The sequence below is a fragment of the Buteo buteo genome, chromosome 24 (assembly GCF_964188355.1).
Source record: "Buteo buteo chromosome 24, bButBut1.hap1.1, whole genome shotgun sequence".
Lineage (NCBI taxonomy): Eukaryota > Metazoa > Chordata > Aves > Accipitriformes > Accipitridae > Buteo > Buteo buteo.
The window spans coordinates 7,018,999-7,037,402 of record NC_134194.1 but is presented as its reverse complement, the minus strand read 5'-3'; the positions used below and the strand labels follow the sequence as shown (position 1 = coordinate 7,037,402).

At 56.8% G+C, this 18,404-nt stretch overlaps 1 protein-coding gene across 1 annotated transcript; it reads left to right on the top strand.

The window, feature by feature from the left end:
* Positions 1 to 14,183: 14,183 nt before the first annotated feature.
* Positions 14,184 to 17,503, top strand: ARSI (arylsulfatase family member I). The gene is made up of 2 exons (XM_075056621.1): positions 14,184 to 14,503; positions 15,644 to 17,503. The coding sequence occupies exons 1-2, from the start codon at positions 14,184 to 14,186 to the stop codon at positions 17,043 to 17,045; spliced, it is 1,722 nt and encodes a 573-aa protein (XP_074912722.1). The 3' UTR covers positions 17,046 to 17,503.
* The last annotated feature ends 901 nt before the right edge of the window (positions 17,504 to 18,404 follow it).

Below are 18,404 nucleotides of genomic sequence, written 5' to 3'. Positions count from 1 at the left end.
TTGTACATTAGCATCCTTTCCTGGTCCCCCTCGCGCCTGACTGTGGCTGCTGGGCACGAGGAGAGCACTGTTAATGGGCTCTTGATGTGTGTTTATTTCGTTTAGCACATCCTGAGTGCCGTGGTGAGAGCTTTAGAGACATTCGTTACGGTGATTGCTTTCCCTGCTTATGAAGATGGAAAAAGCCACAGTGGTTAAGGGAGGGGAGTGGACAGATGCCAGATGCGTTAGTGCTCTGGGCAGTCACGGAAGACCCGTTCGTTGGGTGTTTTGCCTCAAAAGGAGGAAGGCTGTGAAGAGCACGGCTTCCCTCTGACCTGCACCCCTTGTCCTACCCTTGGTTGAGGGTAGACCCCGCAAGGGACATGAGACCCCGCAAGGGTCTACCCTCATTTAGCAGGGCTCAGTCTGAAGGCAGGGGACACCACAGCAGGGGAGGTGGTTGACCCAGTGCAGGCAGATGCCTGCCGGTGCCTGCAGTGACATCCCTCACTCTGGGTCCGTTTCGAGGTGGCTTTCCCTCTCGTGATGGGGGATTTTGCTGTGAGGTGATACAACACGTGCGTGGTGTGGCAGCCGACTCAAGCAGAGCAGTGGGTGATGCCCCACTCCTCCCAGCACGAGGAGGTCCTTCTCTGAGTGGGCACTCAGTGAACCACCCTTGAGCCATTATCTGACCACTCTGCCTGCTCCCTGCCAGACAAGGGAGTGGGCAGGATGGAAACCTTGTGCTCCTCATACCCAAACCTGTCACCTCCTGGGCTTCCCAGGTGGGCTGTGGAGCCCTCTGCTTCTGCTTGGGTGGGATGCAGCCCCACGCTGGCTCCAGCCACGTTCTCCAGATTGATGTGACTTTGTTGTACCAGAAAAGCTCGAGTTTCATGCAGGAACAACACGTACATACGTGCTTGCATAGAAGTAACATGGGACAGGACCAGGCTTGGACGGGTGCCGATGTGGACAGCAGAGATGAGCTCCTGGAGCAGTGTTCGTCCCTGTCCTCCCTGCCTTGCCAAGGGGACAGCACGGCCAGAGATGCCCGTTTATCTGCGTACGACAACAATACACAGGGATTGCAAACAGATTCTTGCCTTATCTTGCTCAAGAGTTATTGCAGTAAAGGGATTTATTTTGGCTTTTCTGCCAAAAAATGTACGCAGAGATTCCACCAAAGCATATATATATATGTTTCTCTTGGAAACACAAAAAAACCCAGTATCCAAAAAAGCCCTGCACTGTTATTAATCTCTGGGGTTTTATCCAAGTTTCATTAGGAATCTGGACATACTTGAAATGGCTTTCAGATAAAGCTGAATGAATCTCCCTCTGTCTTAGAGGCTGGTGTGGCCTGATTTTCTAGCTGAGATTTGGGTGGGTTGGGAATTGGGTAGGAGATTCAGCCACCTAAACTGGGAAGGGAGGAGTGCCTTAAAGCAACCCAATCTGAATGACTCGGAGACGCTTTCCGTGGCTTGCCGGGAGCGTGGGGTGAGCAGGGGCGTCCCAATCGAGGGAAGTTCTTCCTTGGCTGGTATTGAACCAGATGGGCAAGAAATTGCTATCGAGACGTGTGACTCATAGGGCAGGAGAGCTGGGAGAACCGATCCTCCAGGGGTGAACAGCCTCCCTGAAGCTCCTGGGAGAAAAAGGGAATAGCAGGGATGCTGGGGCAAGGAGCAGGCTGAAGGCATTCCTCTGCCTTCCCTGGAGCAGGGGTCCTGGATGTGGCCACCTCAAAGCCACAGCAAGCCTGCCAGCCCTTGTAAGCCACAAGAGGGTGACAAAGTCCCATTCTGTGCTGTGGTGGCCCTGGACAAACCCAGAGATGTCCCTGGCTAGCAGAGGACAGCAGTCCCCCTTGGACACTAAGCCAGGCTGGGCAACCAGAGGCTCTTGGAAAATACTTGCTGAAGTCCTGGATGGGAGAGAGCGCTGGCTGGAAATGGGATCCTGGTACTGAGGAGCTGGGGACTTTTTTTTCTGCCTGACTTTAGTTAGCATCGGTGCTGGCATCAGCAAACTGTTCCTGTTGCCAAAAGAGAGGGGAACTCCCCAAAATCGCTGTAGCAGGCAGGGAAAGAAACCTCGCCCTTGCTCCCCGTTGGTGGTCTAATGTGAAACCCACATTTTTAGAGTAATTTTGGAAAAACAGAGAGCTGCTCAGTAACTGTCCTTTGTGCTCACCAGGGAGCTGCATGGCCAGCTGGCCCTCCACCTCCTGGTGCTCCAGAAATGCCAGGGTTTGGGGACATGGGTTGGTGGAGGAGCGCCCCAAACTCAGACAAGGTTGGGATGGAGGCAGCTAGGTGCCACTGCCAAGGATGCTCCAGGAGCATCTGCACCACCTGGAAGTGGTACTGAGCAGGGAAGATGTTCCTGCTCCTGCTCTGGCCATGCTCCGGCTGCCTGGGATGTCCCCAGGGTGCCGACGGGTGGTTGTCCCGGGCATGTCACAACACACAGGCTGCAGCCTCCTCCGTGCCCACACGCTTGGGCTGCTGGTTGTCTTTTGGCCCCATGGGGAATTTGCTGCAGATCCCAACCCCTGTGGCCTTCCCTGGGGAAAAGCAGTGGTTCCTGCCACCTCTTCCCTCTCCCGCCTGCCTCCCAGGCTGCCGCAACCCCCTGCGGCACCGCATGGGCAGGGAGCACGGGGCTTCTCGCAAAACCGTCTTCGCAATTCTGTGTCTAGAGGGACAACCCGTGTTTCTGAGCAGCAGCCCGAGGCACTGTCCAAGACAGAAGATTAAAGTGCTCTGGGAGGTTTCCAAGTTGGAGTCTCATCCTCCCTCCATCCCAGGAGGCCAGGGCAGCGGGTGTGGGCTTGACGGCATCTCCGGCCGTGAGCTCCAGCCAGCTCCCTTGTAACTTCATCCGTCGCTGGGATGGGAAGAGCCTGCAGTGCACCAGACAGGAGGGTGGCTCTGCCAACCTCTGATCTTATCTGCTGATGAGAGCGGGCTGTCGGGTGGGGAGCTGGCCGTGCCTCCCTGGGAAGGATGGGCTGCCTGGCCGGAGAGCTGGCTGCTGTTTTCCCACGGAGCGTGGCTTCATTTTCCCCCTCAATCTCTTGCAGGAGGTGCATGCACCAGTGCATGGATGGAGATGGTATATTGGGATGTATATTTGTAAATCCCCTCGCTCCCATCTGTTTCTTATGCGGTTATTGATAGAAGGATGAGGGGAGAAAGGGGCGATCGCACCCCTGGGTGCTTCGAGGGGTGCCTGTGGGCCAGGGACGTGGGGTGCTGGGGTGCGGCTGTGCAGTATGATGTGAAGGAGGGTGCGTGTCCGGGTAACACGGGCTCTCTTCTTGCAGCTGCAGCTTCTTCACTGAGTTTATACTCCAAGGAGATTCTTCTGTTTTCTCTTTAAATACTAGAAGTAATTAGATGCTGCTTATGAGTAATCGTTTGGACTAAACAGTCTGGTTTCATTTAAGTGGTCAGTATGAAATGCCTCATGATTTGGTAGGGAAAAAAATAAGAAAGAATCCTTCTCTCTCAGGCTCCCAGAAGCTGCCGTGGGGTTAAACCCCACCTTTCCTCGCCCACCTGGGACTTACTGTGAAGACCTCCCCGACGGAGGAGGGAAAAAACATCACCTCCCTCGGGAAGGGCGGTGAAGATGGAAGAGGGGCTGGTTATGCCAAAACCAAGGGGGCTGTGGGGTTCGGTGGGGAACAGCAGATCCCACGCTTACCTACAGTCCCACAGCAACACGTGAAAAGGTTTGCTGGCACTTCCCAAGCCAGAACCGTGAAAGCCTAAAGCCAATGTTAACGACCGGCTTGCAACATGCTGAATTTTACAGTCCTCGGTGAAAATTGTGACAGTAAATCTGCCTCAGGCTTCAGTCGTTAAGTTACCCTCAATACCACAAAAATCCCTGCAAATTTTGTGTTGACTTTGGCCGTGCGAACGCCGTGCTCTGTTGCAGTGTTAATGGCAAAAGAGATTTTCAAGGCCTTGGATGCGGCGGCGCTGGTTTGGATGAGCCAGCAGTGGGGAGCGGATGGAGGGAACAGTCTCCGTTTGGTGCGTTCAGCACATTTTATCAGCTTATCCGATCCGTAGGCAGATGAAACAGTGCAAGTCAGGCGGGGTGAGAAGAGATTTCCCAACAGGGTAAGCAGGCATTTGGAGGCATGAGGAGTGTGGGAACTGCAAGGGAGAGGAACTTTTGGGACCTGGGGCTGGGGAAGGCTCTGCGCCCTCCCTGCCGCAGAGATCCCAGGCTGTGGGGCAGGACCGTGTGGACCCAGCCGGGCTCTCCAACCGTGCCCGGTGTCCTCCTGGACAAGCTCTGTATTTGTCCCATTCCTCGTGCCGCTTCCCTGCATGTGGAGCCGCAACCTGATGCATGTCAGAGACGCGATGCTGAGGAGCTGGACCAGGGCTGACCTGTGCAGCCGTTCGTATGTTATCCTTGCAGCCCTGGGCTCTGGTCACCTAGTAACTGTGCATCAGATCGCGTGGCAGCGTTAAATAGGACTGTGAACCCTGCCGGGCCCCGCATCCACATCCCTGCAGCTGGAAACTCGGCTCTGGCAGCTCTGCAGTTGCCAGCCCGCAGTCCGTCACGTGCCACCAGGGCAGCTACATAATCCGTGTTCACGCTTCCCCCTTCTGAAATCCCCCCCGTCAACCCGGATTTAAGTCAGTCCTGTGGCACCCGGTGCATTGGGAGTCGCTTTCAGCCTGTTCAAGAATCAACTTCTCCCTGCTTTGACTTGGATCCTGGGGCTGATCTACATCCCCTGCTTTCATTTAGCTCGATGTTTAGGGGAGCTGAATATGGGTTATACCTTTCCTTTTATAGTTTTAGCAAAGCATGATTGGATTTTGTTCCAGTCATTTTTTATCTTGACTAAAATGTCGGTTTTGAAGACCTATTATTAGCAATTTTGTATAGCTTCTGGATTACTGCAGATAATCATGAATCACCCTCTGCAGTATTGATATAGGTACTTTAAGCCTCCCAACAACCACCCTGTAAGTTATGCCTGCGACTGAGAGCAGAAAACCCTCGATGGTAATGGGTGGGCTTGAAATACGGGGACGGCACTCCAGATCCGGCGTCTGCAGAGCACATTTATCTACTGTCCTTGCGTGCGACAGGAGTCCTGGTGCACATGCTGTGGCTCAGCTCCAGCTCCCAGCACCAGCCTGGGACTTCCAGCCCCTTCCAACCCCTTACCCACATTTTTCCTGCTTGCTGCCCACATTTCCTTGCAGGGTGTCCCAGTGCTGGGTTTGGTGCTTTCTGTTTGGGTAACCGTGTTTCTTTGCTCAATCTGGTGGTTTTACAGGTGCCTGGTGGGCAGCTGCCTGTGCTGGAGTAAATACAGCTCGCCCTGACCTGTGGCTCTGGGAGGAGGCTGCCTCAGGCCCCTCTGCTTTGAAATGAAGTTATTTCCATGTATCAGTCTCACCCTGCAGAGTTTAGCTGCAAATGCAATGTGCTGCCCCCGAAGAATCACTCCTGGAGTTTTCCATTCGAGTGAAGTACTGCAGTGTGCTCCCCAGTAAATTCAGCTGATGGAAACTGGTTTTTCTTTTTATTATTTTGCTCTGTTTCCCATTCAGGAGGGAAGAATCCTTGCTAGGCAAGAAAGCGCTGGTAGGCTTTGGGCATGACTGATGCAGCAGTATGGTCATCCTGGACATCTTCTCTTCTGGTTTAGGTCCAGAAGTCAGACAGGTCTCTGGGTTTAAAAAAGGACCTTCTGGTTTGACTCATCTTGGGAAGCAATAGCAGCAACAAGTCTGGTGCGTTACAAACCCAGAGCAGAAGAGAACGCGAGCGCTGTGTTCGAAGTTCCATCCCTTCGTATCTTGCTTTCCACCCTGATAAAATGTCTGTGGGCACCCTGGGCCTTCGAAGAAACTTCAAAGCACACCCTCTCCTGTTAGCAGTGAAGGCTGATGAATAATAGAGTGGACCCACCCACTCGTGCTTTAATCTGTCATGTTCTATGGAAATTAAGCCTTTCTCTTACAAGAAGGCAATTTGTGCTCTTGGCATCCTCGGCGAGAAAGAGCTCTCATCTCTCCTGCTGGATTATTGATACCTTTTGTATTAAGTAATGCAATGTCTAATCGGGCTCTTTGCCTATTCTGAACCGCTCCCCCGCCAGCGCTCGACAGAACAGAGACCTTTTGAGACGGCGGGAGTGGGTGCTGCCGGGACCCATGCCCAGGGCTCACCGCTGCCTGCGGAGACAGGGTGGGCAAGGGAGAGCTGTAGGTTCTGGCCAGCCACGCTCCCTGCCCTCTTCTTGCTCCAGCGGCTCGGCTGTGGCCAGCCTTGATGCAAAACCCTTTGAAATGCCCCTCCTGAGCTTTCCGCCTTCCTCTTCTGCCAGGATGGAAAACAACCCTTGGTGCTGGGGGAGAAGCAGCCCCTCCACGCCAGCCCCCCGGGTGCTAAGGAAAACACCTCCCGGGGTAAACAGGCAGCCGTTTGCCCTAACAGTTTACAGGTGCGAGCCCGGCTGGCGCGGGCAGGTGTGTTTTCCTTGCGCTGAACCAGGGTTATAAACAAGCAGGGTGCTCAGGCCATCCTGCCCTGCCCTGCTGTGAGCTCCCTCAGCAAGAAAGGGCTCCTTGTCTGGGGCAAGCACCCGAGCCAAGCTGGGGAGTGCCGGGCTTCATCCTCATCATCCTCCTTCTCCATGCCTTGGCTTGGGGTGGTGGGCAGAGCTCCGGGCAGGCATCCTGCCCACCGGCCGTCGCATCTCTTGCCAGCCAAAACCCACTGGCTGCCTTTGAAGAGGTTGCACCTGAAAGGGGAGATGGAAGCTAAGGGCAGACAGGAGCCAGGAGGCTGCCCAGCCCTGGGGAGTGGGTGGCTGGTCCCCTGCTGTGCTGTGGCTTGGGAGGGGAGCCAGGACCCCAGCAGGGTCTTCGGAGGAGGTAGAGGGGCTGGGGTTGCTCCCATGGACCCAGGAGCGTGCCAGGTCCCTGGGTACCTGCCTGCCATGGCTGCTCCTTGGAAGAGAGCAGCCTTCCTGGGGACAGCGATGGTGCTTGTCTCGTGGTGAGAGGGGAACAGCCCTTGGCTGTCCGGGGGCTTTACCGACGGCGCCGGGGTGCAGCCTGGCGTGGCTGTGGGATGGAGGGATGTTTGCCAGGCGGGTGCTGGGAAGAATTGCTCTTTCTTCCTCGGCCCGGGTGAGGCTGGAGGTGATGCCAGTATCTTGCATACTTTGAGGATTGAGGAGTTTCTGTGTCTCCCATCATAAATCGTGTCAGGAATGAAGGTGGGGGAGTCCAAAATCAATAGGCTGGGGAAGCCAATGTCAGGGTCACACGGCAGCTCTGCCAGAAACCAGCTATGCTAAATGCTTAAATCCTTCCTTCCGCCGCCTTGGGACCTTCTCTGCTTCTTCAAAGGGAGACCTTGGAGGCCAGGGAACCGCTGACTCTTTTTTTTATACTATTTTTTTTTAGCAAAGGTCGGTCCATCTGGAAGGTGTGTGTGTGTTGGGGGCAGAGCCGTGTTCAACCCAGGAGCATGAACCATGAGAGCCTGATGGGACTGGGCACAAACCCACCCACCCAGCGTGCTCTCTAGATTTCCATCAAATGCTGCTGCACACAGGCAGGTTCCTCGCCTCCAGCCCGTCCCGTGTGTGAAGCCAGACTCGAGTTGTTTCCCTTGACATCCTCCCCGAATCCTGTGGGGATCCACTTCCCAATCCATCCCTGGTTCACATCAACCGGGAACTCTCCAGCCAGACTGCCAGCCATCACGTGAGCCCCAGGGCTCTGCTGGGAAGCTGCAGCGGGGAGCGCCTCGCTTCCAGGGGGGGCTGGATTTTGGGCTTGGGAAGGGGGGAGAGGAGGGAGAGCACCCAGGCGATGTGGAAAGCTTGCCATAAGGCATGGGAAGAAAGGAGCGGTGCCAAACCCATGGGCTCCTCTCCAGCTCTTCAAAGCAAGCACGCCAGTCGTTAGAGAGAGGAGAGGAGAAGGCGGCGAGCTGCAGTTTCCCGGGAGGTGGGGAAAGGCAAGGGGAGGAATATTATATGAAGGAAGGGGAGCTGATGGACTGAAGTCTCCTGAATGAAGGGGAAGGAAGAAAACAAACGTGAGCAGGAAGGCATAGGAGTCATTTCACAGGAGGATTTGCAGAATCATTGAGATGTATCATCACTGACCAAAAACGGAAGAAAAATTCCTTAGCCTAAGAGACGAACTGCTCTTATTTAGGGCTTTCATTCGTATTTTGCTAGTGCTGGGCAACCAGGAGAGGAGGAAGGGGAGCAGCAGCGTTTTGATCGGGAACAAACCCTGGCCAAGCCCCACATGTGTTGTTGGAAGCTATGGTTTACATTAGAAAAGACTCTTAATATTGTGCTACGTCTTCTGAGTGCGTTTTGATGATGACGATTATTTTCAACTGCGCAAATGGCATGAGATACGGGCAGGGTATTGAAAAAAAAGGCCGTTTGGCTCCAAGAACAACATCCACCAGTGCTGACGAGCCCTTGTCAGAGGGGTGGCTGATGCTCTCCTCTCTGCCCCCATAACGTGCTACCCCCCATGGCTTTGGCATCCTACGTCATGGCTGCTGCTGCAACACTCCTTGTTCCTTTAACGATGATGAGGGTTGCATAAGCAGGAATTGATGCAGATTTGCTGTTTTCTCCTCCCCTGGCTCCAGCTTCCAGAGAGCAAATTATGGTGTATTCAAAAACCTCCAAGTTCCCCCAAACCAAGCCCCATCCTTGTAATCTGGTCAAGGTCCCACCACAGCGGTTGCGGCTAGAAAATCGGCTTCTGTCCACAGGATCCACGTGGCTGGAGGGAGGGAGATGCTAGGCTTGGGGTGGGCAAAATGAGGTCCTGGAGTGGGAAAATGTGATTTTGGGGGCTGGTGGGGAGGAGACAGGTCCTGGCCAAGGGCATGATGGCCAGGACCTCTTGGAAGCTCCCAAAGCCAATGGAGAGGCATTCGCCTCCAGCCCCATCCTCTGCCAGGCTTGGGACTGGCCATGCCTCCAGCCTCCTTCCTTCCCCACGAATTGCTTGGCCGCCCCCTCCTCTCAGCCTTTTTTTACCCCTTCTAGACAAAACAACAAGCTCTCTCCATCCCTGGGACTGCTCCCTTCTTTTCCAGACTTGCCTAGGCTCTTTCATCATGCCAATAAAAAAGTAAATGCATCACACGTTGGCCGGGGAGAGCGGAAACCCTTAAACATCTAAGAGGCGAGAGCAACGCGCTGTGTTTTTTCAAGGCCGGGCTTGGCTCCCCGATGCCCTGTTAGGTCAAATGTCTTGCTCTGAAGAAGGAGAGAGGGGACTTATTAAAAACCTTTCATATTTCTTATTTTTAAGGTCCCGTTTCGGCAGGCCGGAGGCCGAGGCGTGAGCGGGGCTGCCGAGGGGGAAGGGCACCAAGCCGACGGCGTGCAAACAGATTGTGCAATATTTGCCTTGCACAGAGCTCCCATTGTAAAGCCTGGGAGTTCTGCTTTCAATAATTCCCCTGCCATAATGCCCCATTGATGGTGAGAGAAAGGCAGTATTGAGGGCTGAAGGGGCTCTGGCCCCGGGAAGGGTTAAAAAATAAAGAAAAGGGGAAAAAAAAAAAAAAAGATTTGAGGCTTAGTTTTAAACTTTGCTGTGTGGCCCTCGTGGCAGATCGCAGGCGCTGAGAAATATGCGGAGCCTGTTTGCATAACCCCGTTTGCAGTGAGCGTTTTCAGAGCCAAAACGCAAGTGCGGCTGGAGCCGGGGGGCGGTGGGGAGAAAAAAGCAGGAAGGGCTGTGATTATTTTCATTCTTGCCCCAGGCCACATAAAATTAATAAAAAATTAAAAAAAAAAAAGAGGTAATATTTAAATATTTGGTTAGAGAACCAGCTGTGCAAATGCAAGGAGCTGTGCCAGCTGCAGGGACATGGAGGGACCTGGCCCAGGCACTGGTCAGGGTTTGCTGCCTCGCAGGTCATGCCACTGGGCTGAAAAACACCAAAATGGAGCATATTGGACTTTGGCTGATGGCTTTACCCTGGCTGCTGCATGATTTCTCAGCACTGGGGGCTTGGTCCCAGCTGGAAAGGGTCCGCAGGCATGTGGAAGTGCTGGGCTGGGGTGCGGGTGGGTGATGCTCTGGGTTGGGGAAGCTCGGTTGGGGTGCGGGTGGGTGATGCTCTGGGTTGGGGAAGCTCGGTTGGGGTGCGGGTGGGTGATGCTCTGGGTTGGGGAAGCTCGGTTGGGGTGCGGGTGGGTGATGCTCTGGGTTGGGGAAGCTCGGTTGGGGTGCGGGTGGGTGATGCTCTGTCCACAGAGCCACTGCTGGCCCCATAGCCAGCACCCAGCTCACCCGATGGGGCTCCCCATCACCTTGAACTGGTAAAACCACCGCGGATCAGGCTGGGAGGGAGATTCAGCATGTTTTGTCACAGCGGTTGATGTGACGGGGAGGAGCGGGGCTGTCCTTGCCTGGGCGGATGCAGGACCGAAGCAGGCAGGGTCCGCCGGCTGGCTCAGCATCCATGGCCAGGCCGGCTGCCAGGGGAAAACTCCCCGTTGTGCAACGCGCTGGAGCTCTCCAAGGAAGCTCCTGGCTCTTGAGACATCTTTGAGTGAGGCTGAACGAGTGACTGCCTTGAATTAAGAGCGGTTGGGGGGGGTGACTGCAGGCCCTGAGTACTTTTTCCATCCCTAGACCTTGTGATGCATTAATCACTCTCAGAGCAGCCGGCTTAAATCGTCCTGACCCTGAAACTCCAGAGCTGTCATTTCTTCCTCTTCCTCCTCCTTCCTCCCAGCTGCTCCCACCTCCTGCATCCCGGTCAGATGATTTCAGTGGGGCTGGTTTGAGGGTCCCATTGCACCCCATTTCTCCTGGGACCTAGAGCAGTTTCCCCATACCCCTTGCTTTTCACCTTTTTATCAATTCTTGGAGGAGAACCCAGGCTGTGCATCCCCCTTCCCTGGGAGATATTCGTGTGCTGCTGGGACCCAGCCAGCTGTCCCCAGACCTTCAAAGCAGGGTCACTGCCAACAAATTCACGATTTATTCACCCTTTGGCTCTTGGAAAAGCTCCCTGAGCTGAGTTAACCCCGCTGTTTCCTCCCCAGACCTGGGGCCAGCTCAGACTTGCCACTGATTTCCCTGAGCCAGCTGCCCTGTCCAGGCACAGAAGGTCCCCTCTCCGTGCCAGCATGTGCCCACGTCTCTGCTGTTGGTTCCTTCCCTCCTTTCAACCCTCTGAGCTCTGGCCATCGACAGCAAATTAAATTCAGGGCAACTCTCCCAACCTGTGCTTCCTCTGCTGAAGGCGTGAGCAGGATGCAACCCACCAAGTGGCTGCAGAAGCCACTGCAGCAGCAAATCCATGCACTCGCGAAGTGCTTGGCTCTGCTCTTGCTCCTCGGAGGTGGGCTTCAGGCCCATTCCTGCAGCCGGCACATCCCTTCTTCTGCCCCCTCCTGCACCTCCTTCCCTGCTCAATCCTCCAGCTCCAAACAAGACGCAGTTTATCACTGGTCTGTGCTGCCTTCAACACACTTTCTTTGCTGCATCTCAGGCCCCACATCTCCAGTTTCCTCTCTAATCTGTAATATTCACCCAAACTATTATTTGTTATTTGGAAAGAGCTGTGATTATAATCCCTGGTGATAACTCTGTCTCTGGTCCGAGGTGTGCGTGGAGCCATGTGTACGGGGCCACAGGTCAGGATGCTCGGGGAGCCCTGCAGCCCCAGATAGCTCACGGGGGGCACAGAGAGGTCTGCCCAGGCTGCGGGTGTCCACCGGGAACAGTGGAGGAGCACACAGGACCCAGGAGTTGGGGGTCCTGAACTACCCACCACCTCTATTCCCCTTCAGTCACGTCCAGATTTTTCCAAGAGGAGGGAATTGTTCAAAGCTAAAGACGTCGGGGAGAAAAGGGAGACATGCCGGAGGCAGGTGAGTGGTGGGAAGGAGAGAGGGAAAGGGAGAAGAGGAGCGGGCAGAAGAAATGAGTGATGAACCCCCAGAGATTAATCAAACCTCACTGAAGGGCTCGACCCAGCCCTGCCACACTCCTTTGAGCGAGCAAGGGTTTCCACCAGCAGAGAAGGGTGCAGAAAACAGCTATCCATGCCTGCCTCCCAATCCTGTCCCCCTGCAACCCTCCCTGTGCTCCCGTAACCCCCCCGAGCCCCAGCAGAAGCAGGCTCTCTGCCTCTCCCCGTCCCTGTCCTTGTCCTCGTCTCCTCCGCCTCTGTCTAAAGCCAGGAGAGAGAAGCCCACCTTCCCTTTGCCTTTCCTGGGAGTCACCCTTGTCCCTGGGAGCTGGCAGCCTTGTGCTCCCTCCTGCCCACTCCTCCGCAGTGCCTGAGGTCCCATGGGGCAGGATAATGGGGGGCAGTGGGGAGATGTGGGGCGCGGGGGGGCTGGAGGTCCATGGGGCAGGGCGGTGCTTGGGGCAAAGAGTTTGGGGGGAGTCCAGGGAGGGGACCCAGAGGAGGGGATCCAGGAGAGGGGACACGGAGGGGACCTGGAGGAGGGAAGCCTGGGCTTGGGGACAAGGGGGGAGGCCCAGGGTAAGGGGCCGGGAGCCGTCTGGCTCCGCTGTTCCTCTGAGCCAGCCCTTGCCGAAGCGCAGGCAGAGCCTTCCCAAAGCCCCCAGTGAGCCCCCGCCGCTGCAGCCCCGCGGTCCTAAAGGCAGGCAGGGTGCGTGGGCTGGGGGGGGGGGCTGTGTTGGGGTGCCCTGTGTGTTGGGACCCCTCGGGTCCCCATCGGTGCGGTGCAAACAGCCACAGGGCTCAGCTCCTGGCTCTGCCAGGGGTGGGTGAACATGGGTGGGTTTGTGCTACCAAAGTTCCCCCTTCCTGGGCCAAGTCCTGCCCTTGGGAAAGTCGAGGGGGCGAGATGCACGGCAGGCATGATGGCTTCCTGATGCCTGATGAGTGCTGGCCCTGCGAAAGGAGTTGCACAGGAGCATCGCTCATCTCTCCCAAAAGCTCCCCTGAAGCATCAGGGCACCGACCTGGCCCCTTGTCCCTGTACCCCAAGTTCAGCCCAGTGCCCCCGCATTGGCCGAGGTCTCCAGTTCACACCAAACCTTGCCGCTGGCTGGCTGTGGCCATGGCCAGTACAAATGCTCCCTCTCTGCCTCAGTTTCCCCACTTGGAAAATGGGTGCAGCAGAACCCACCCCACTTGGTAGAGCTCTGCGTGCCCCTGGGTGGTTTTATTCAACACTGGGGCGGTCCCAACAAGTTTTTGCAGCTTCCCCTTGCCCAGGATTTATTTGGATGGTGATTCTGGCAGCGCAAGCAACTGGCCCCAGCAACCCCCTCCAGGGACGCAGCCCATCCTGCTGCCCTCCCTGGCTGGATGCTGGGGGGGGGCTTCAGCTGAGCATCCCACCAGGGCCCTGGCCCACGTGTCACACGTCTCGGGGCAAGCGGGGAGGAAAGCATCGGCGGCTCGGGGAACGCCACGCTTAGGACCCTGCACGCTCTGGGGCTTCCTAGCTTTTTCCTGGAGCTGCTGAGCTGGGAGGGGCCGAGCCTGAGGCTCCCCATAAACCTGGCGGCTTAGCCCACGTCCCAGGCAGATGTTGGGACTCTCTGCCTTGGAGCGGAGGGTGGGAAAAGGAGAGGGCGGCTCTTCCCCGGAGAGTGAGGAGGGGAGCTCAACACCCCTGGGCTTGAACTTTAGCACCCTCTTCCGCAGGAGTTTAAAGAAAAGGATCATCGTATCCCGAGTGAGCCGTCTGGATAGCCAGGCAGGAGCAGGGCTGGAGCGGAGGAGAAGCCGGCTACTTTCTCCGGTGAGGTTTTTATGGGGTTCTTCATAAAGAAATAACACTGGCGAGAAAACGCCAAGAAGCCAGGGAGTGTTTCTAGCGCTCAGGACGCTTGGTGAGCGGCTCTGGAGCTGCCGTTAATCACTGCGAGGAGCCCGTCCTGCCGTGCAGATGTGTTTGATTGGAGCGGCGTGAGGGTTATTTTCTTTTGACTGAAGGCAACCCAGCCCTGGCGGATTAAGCTCTTTGTGTGCGCGCGAGTGTGCCTTCATGGGAGCTGCTCCCTCAAAACTGGCTGCAGGGGTTTGGGGGATCATCCCCTAGGTTGGGGGACTTTCCTGGAGGAGGGGGAGACCTCCTGTTTCCGTGGCTCTGAGACGATGCCGGGACAGTAGCTCCCTTTACAGGCAGCACTGTGTGCTCCGGGATGGCCGTCTATGCCCTCACGGGCTTCTCGCTCGTCAGCCTGCTCAGCTTTGGCTATTTATCCTGGGACTGGATGAAGCCCAGTTTGGTGGCCGACGTGGCCACGGACCCCATGGAGAAATCGCTGCCTCCCGCCTTCACCAGGCCACCCCACATCATCTTCATTCTGACCGATGACCAGGGCTACCATGACGTCGGGTATCATGGCTCAGATATCCAGACGCCAACGCTGGACAGGCTGGCAGCAGAGGGTGTTAAGCTGGAGAACTACTACATCCAACCCATCTGCACCCCGTCCCGGAGCCAGCTGATAACCGGCAGGTAAGCCAGCGCCTGCTCACACCCCACTCGTGTCCCCACTTCCATCCGTTCCTTAGCTCTGTGGGGCTTAACCCCAGCTCGCCACGAGACAGATGCCCTCGTATATTGGCAGATGATGGAGATCCTCCAGACAAAGGTATCTTGCTGGCTTTCTCGAGAAGAGTCCCTGAGTAAATGGTTGATTTTCACATGAAATAAATCGTGGCACATGGTAATGCCCAAAATGCAGATGCCATTGGGTAACAGACGTCACTTTGGGAGAGGGTGGTCTTTGGCGAAGAGCTGTGTCCCCAGGGCATTCCCATGTTGCTGTCACACTGGCCCTTGGGGATCTGCTTGCTGGGCTGTGGGGTCGAAGGATCATTCTCACCTCCATCTACAAGTCCCTTGGACCGTGCTTTTCCTACTTGTGTGTTCAGTGCTGCACTGGCCAGGGCAGGCTGGATGCTGGTCCATCACACTCTTCCATGGAGGCACAGCCAGATCTCCCCTGATCCTGGGCCCTTCTGCCTCCTGGAACAGATGGGGCTTTCCCTGGAGCAGGGCTGGGAGGTCAGCACTCACCATAGGAGGCAGATTCCATCAAATCGTCTCCTGCTGAGGAGTGAGCCCCAGGGATGTGCCTATGGATGTGGTCACCTACTGCCTGGGGGTGGTGGAGCCCACCGGGGTCTGGGTAAAGCTCTCTCTTCTCTCCTGGTGGCTCTAGAGGGATCCAGGCATCTCCAGCGTGTGCAAAGCAGGGGAGGACAGGGATGTGTGGGCACCCAGGTGGGTCACTGCCAGCCCCTAGGGATCAGTACGCAACTCTTGCTAGTGCTGCCCAGCCCTGGCAGAGCCCAGCCAGCTCCCCTGGGATGGCAGCAGCAGGGCCAGCTGCTGGTGGCATCCTGGGAGAGCAACCCAGTGTGCTTTTGAGATGTCTGCTGAGCCCCCTCTCTTTTTTTTTTTTTTTGCGTCTGCTTTTGATACTTTTGGATGGATGAGGAGCTCCCTGTCTCTGGCACAGAGCTTGCTCCATGGGTTTGAGTTGGGTGACATGGAGAGCTGCATGCATTTGGGGTCTCCGGTACATAAAGTGCCACCATGTCCCTACCTCGTGCTGCTCCCCATTGATTCTTCTTCTCTCTTTCCCGGCAGGTACCAGATCCACACAGGGCTGCAGCACTCCATCATCCGCCCTCGGCAACCCAACTGCCTGCCCCTTGACCAGGTCACCCTGCCCCAGAAGCTGCAGGAAGCCGGTTACTCCACGCACATGGTGGGCAAGTGGCACCTTGGCTTCTACAAGAAGGAGTGCCTGCCCACCCGTCGGGGCTTCGACACCTTCCTGGGCTCCCTGACGGGCAACGTGGACTACTACACCTATGACAACTGCGACGGGCCAGGTGTCTGCGGCTACGACCTACACGAAGGGGAGGATGTGGCTTGGGATCAGAGCGGGAAGTACTCCACTCTCCTCTACGCCCAGCGCGTCAGCAAGATCCTGGCATCCCACAGCCCCAAGGAGCCCATCTTCATCTACGTGGCCTTCCAGGCGGTTCACACACCTCTGCAGTCGCCCAAGGAGTACATCTACCGCTACCGCTCCATGGGCAACGTCGCTCGCCGCAAGTACGCCGCCATGGTAACGTGCATGGACGAGGCGGTGAAGAACATCACCTGGGCCCTCAAGAAGTACGGTTATTACGACAACAGCGTGATCGTATTCTCCACCGACAACGGCGGGCAGACCTTCTCCGGGGGAAGCAACTGGCCGTTACGGGGCCGCAAAGGGACGTACTGGGAAGGGGGAGTCCGTGGCATCGGTTTTGTCCACAGTCCCCTGATCAAGCGCAAGCGCCGGACCAGCTGGGCGCTGGTTCACATCACGGACTGGTACCCGACTCTGGTCAGCCTGGCCAGGGGCAACCTGAGCAACGTCCCAGGCTTGGATGGCTATAACGTCTGGCCTGCCATCAGCGAGGGCAAGGAGTCACCACGAACCGAAATCCTGCACAACATCGACCCCCTGTACAACCACGCCAAATACGGCTCCTTGGAGGATGGCTTCGGCATCTGGAACACAGCCGTGCAAGCCTCCATCCGGGTTGGGGAGTGGAAGCTCCTCACTGGTGACCCGGGGTACAGCGACTGGATCCCTCCACAGACCCTGACCAATTTCCCGGGCAGCTGGTGGAACCTGGAACGTCTCACCGACGGCCTGAGGAAGTCCGTGTGGCTCTTCAACATCACTGCCGACCCCTACGAGCGCTACGACCTCTCAGACCAGCGCCCAGATGTGGTCAGGACCCTCCTGATGAGGTTGGTGCACTACAACCGGACAGCCATCCCGGTGCGGTACCCTGCAGAGAACCCGCGGGCTCACCCGGACTTCAACGGCGGTGCCTGGGGACCTTGGGCCAGCGAGGATGATGCAGAGGAGTGGGAAGGCGGTGGGGAGCCCCTGAAAAGTAGGAACAAGAAGAAGAAGTGCAAGATCTGCAAGCTGCGCTCCTTCTTCCGCAAGCTGAACACCAGACTTATGTCCAACCGCATCTGACGGGAGACTCCCCCAGCATCGACCCAGCCCGGCCAGGATGAAGCTCTGGACGGCAGTGCCGTGGGGTGGGAGCGAGGGAAAGGGACAGACAGGGAGGTGGCCAGCACCCATTTGCTTTCCCTTGCTCCAGGGTTCACCCCAAAACACCTCTCATCTCTGGCTGGACCGGTGGCCGCAGGGAGGTGGTCCCGGTGGGCGAGGAAGGGTGATGCGGACTGAGCCGTGCTGCTCGGCGGTGGTGTACATGTCCTCTGAGCTGGGCTGGCCCGCGCACAGCCCCTTCCAAAGAGAGAGACCTTTTTCTCAAGGACTCTGCAGGCAGTCGCAAGCTTTAAGTGTTGGCCATTGCAATAGCAGGAGGAAGCGCGGGACCCTGGGGCGGTGATGCAGAGCGGCTGACCGGCCTCGGCGGCTCTGCCTGCAGGTTGTCCCTCATCATTTCCCTGTATATATGTGCACCCGACTTTCTGCCTGCTGCCAGGCAGCTGCCTTCTTTGCTCTTGCTCTGGGAACTTGAAGGCGTCCCCCAAACCCAAGACCACAATGTCTCCTTATTATACTTCTTTGTGGAAAGACGGATTCCTGCCCATGGATGTCAGACCTGAGACTGCCATGGCTGGACTCAGCCTTGCTACTAGAGGGACCTCATGTGGGGTCATGGCTTCTCCTCTCCACTGGCTTGGGAGGACAGGAACAGCCCTGGTGAGAAACTATGGCCCACGGAGATGCGATTGGATGCACTAGGAGAACAGATGGTCCTTCACAGCTCCCCATGTGGGAGGCAGGTTTGCCCCAAGCTCTGGTGGACTTCACATGGGTCAGCCACCCAGCAGACCCTCTCATCCACAGTTCTGCCTGGCCAGACCCCCCCATGTGCGTGGCTGTAGGCACCCCCGTTCCTCCCCACACATCCTATGCATCTGACCAGCCAACCACCCCCAGCTGCCCCTTCCCAGTGCTGGGGCTCTCCCCATCCTCACATCCCCACCGCTGAACCTGGGGCAGAAGGAAGCTCTCAAGAAGGTCTCCGCAGAGGGTGATGTGCTGCTCTGTAGCTGCAGGACTTTGAAGCCGCGGGGAGGGGACGGAGACGACTCCCGCCTGCCAGCACCGCACCGCATCCCCTCGCCGCAGATGGGCACCGCTTTCCCAGCAGCGCACGCGTAGGGGGGGGAAACACCTCCCCATCATCCGTCTGCCATGGGGAGCCAACCCATGCGATTACTGGGGGCCGGGTAGCTCGGGAGCTTGGGCAGCCAGCAAAGTGCCGTGCCCCCGCGCCTTCGGCGGGGTGCGAGCGTGCATACGTGCGCTCAGAGGAGAGCTGGCGAGGATGAAAGAGGGTAAATAGCTTTAAAA

Coding starts and splice junctions, on each gene's coding strand:
- ARSI (XM_075056621.1), top strand. CDS start 14,184: ATGGCCGTCTATGCCCTCACGGGCTTCTCGCTCGTCAGCCTGCTCAGC. Junction 14,504..15,643: donor AGCCAGCTGATAACCGGCAG/GTAAGCCAGCGC, acceptor CTTTCCCGGCAG/GTACCAGATCCACACAGGGC.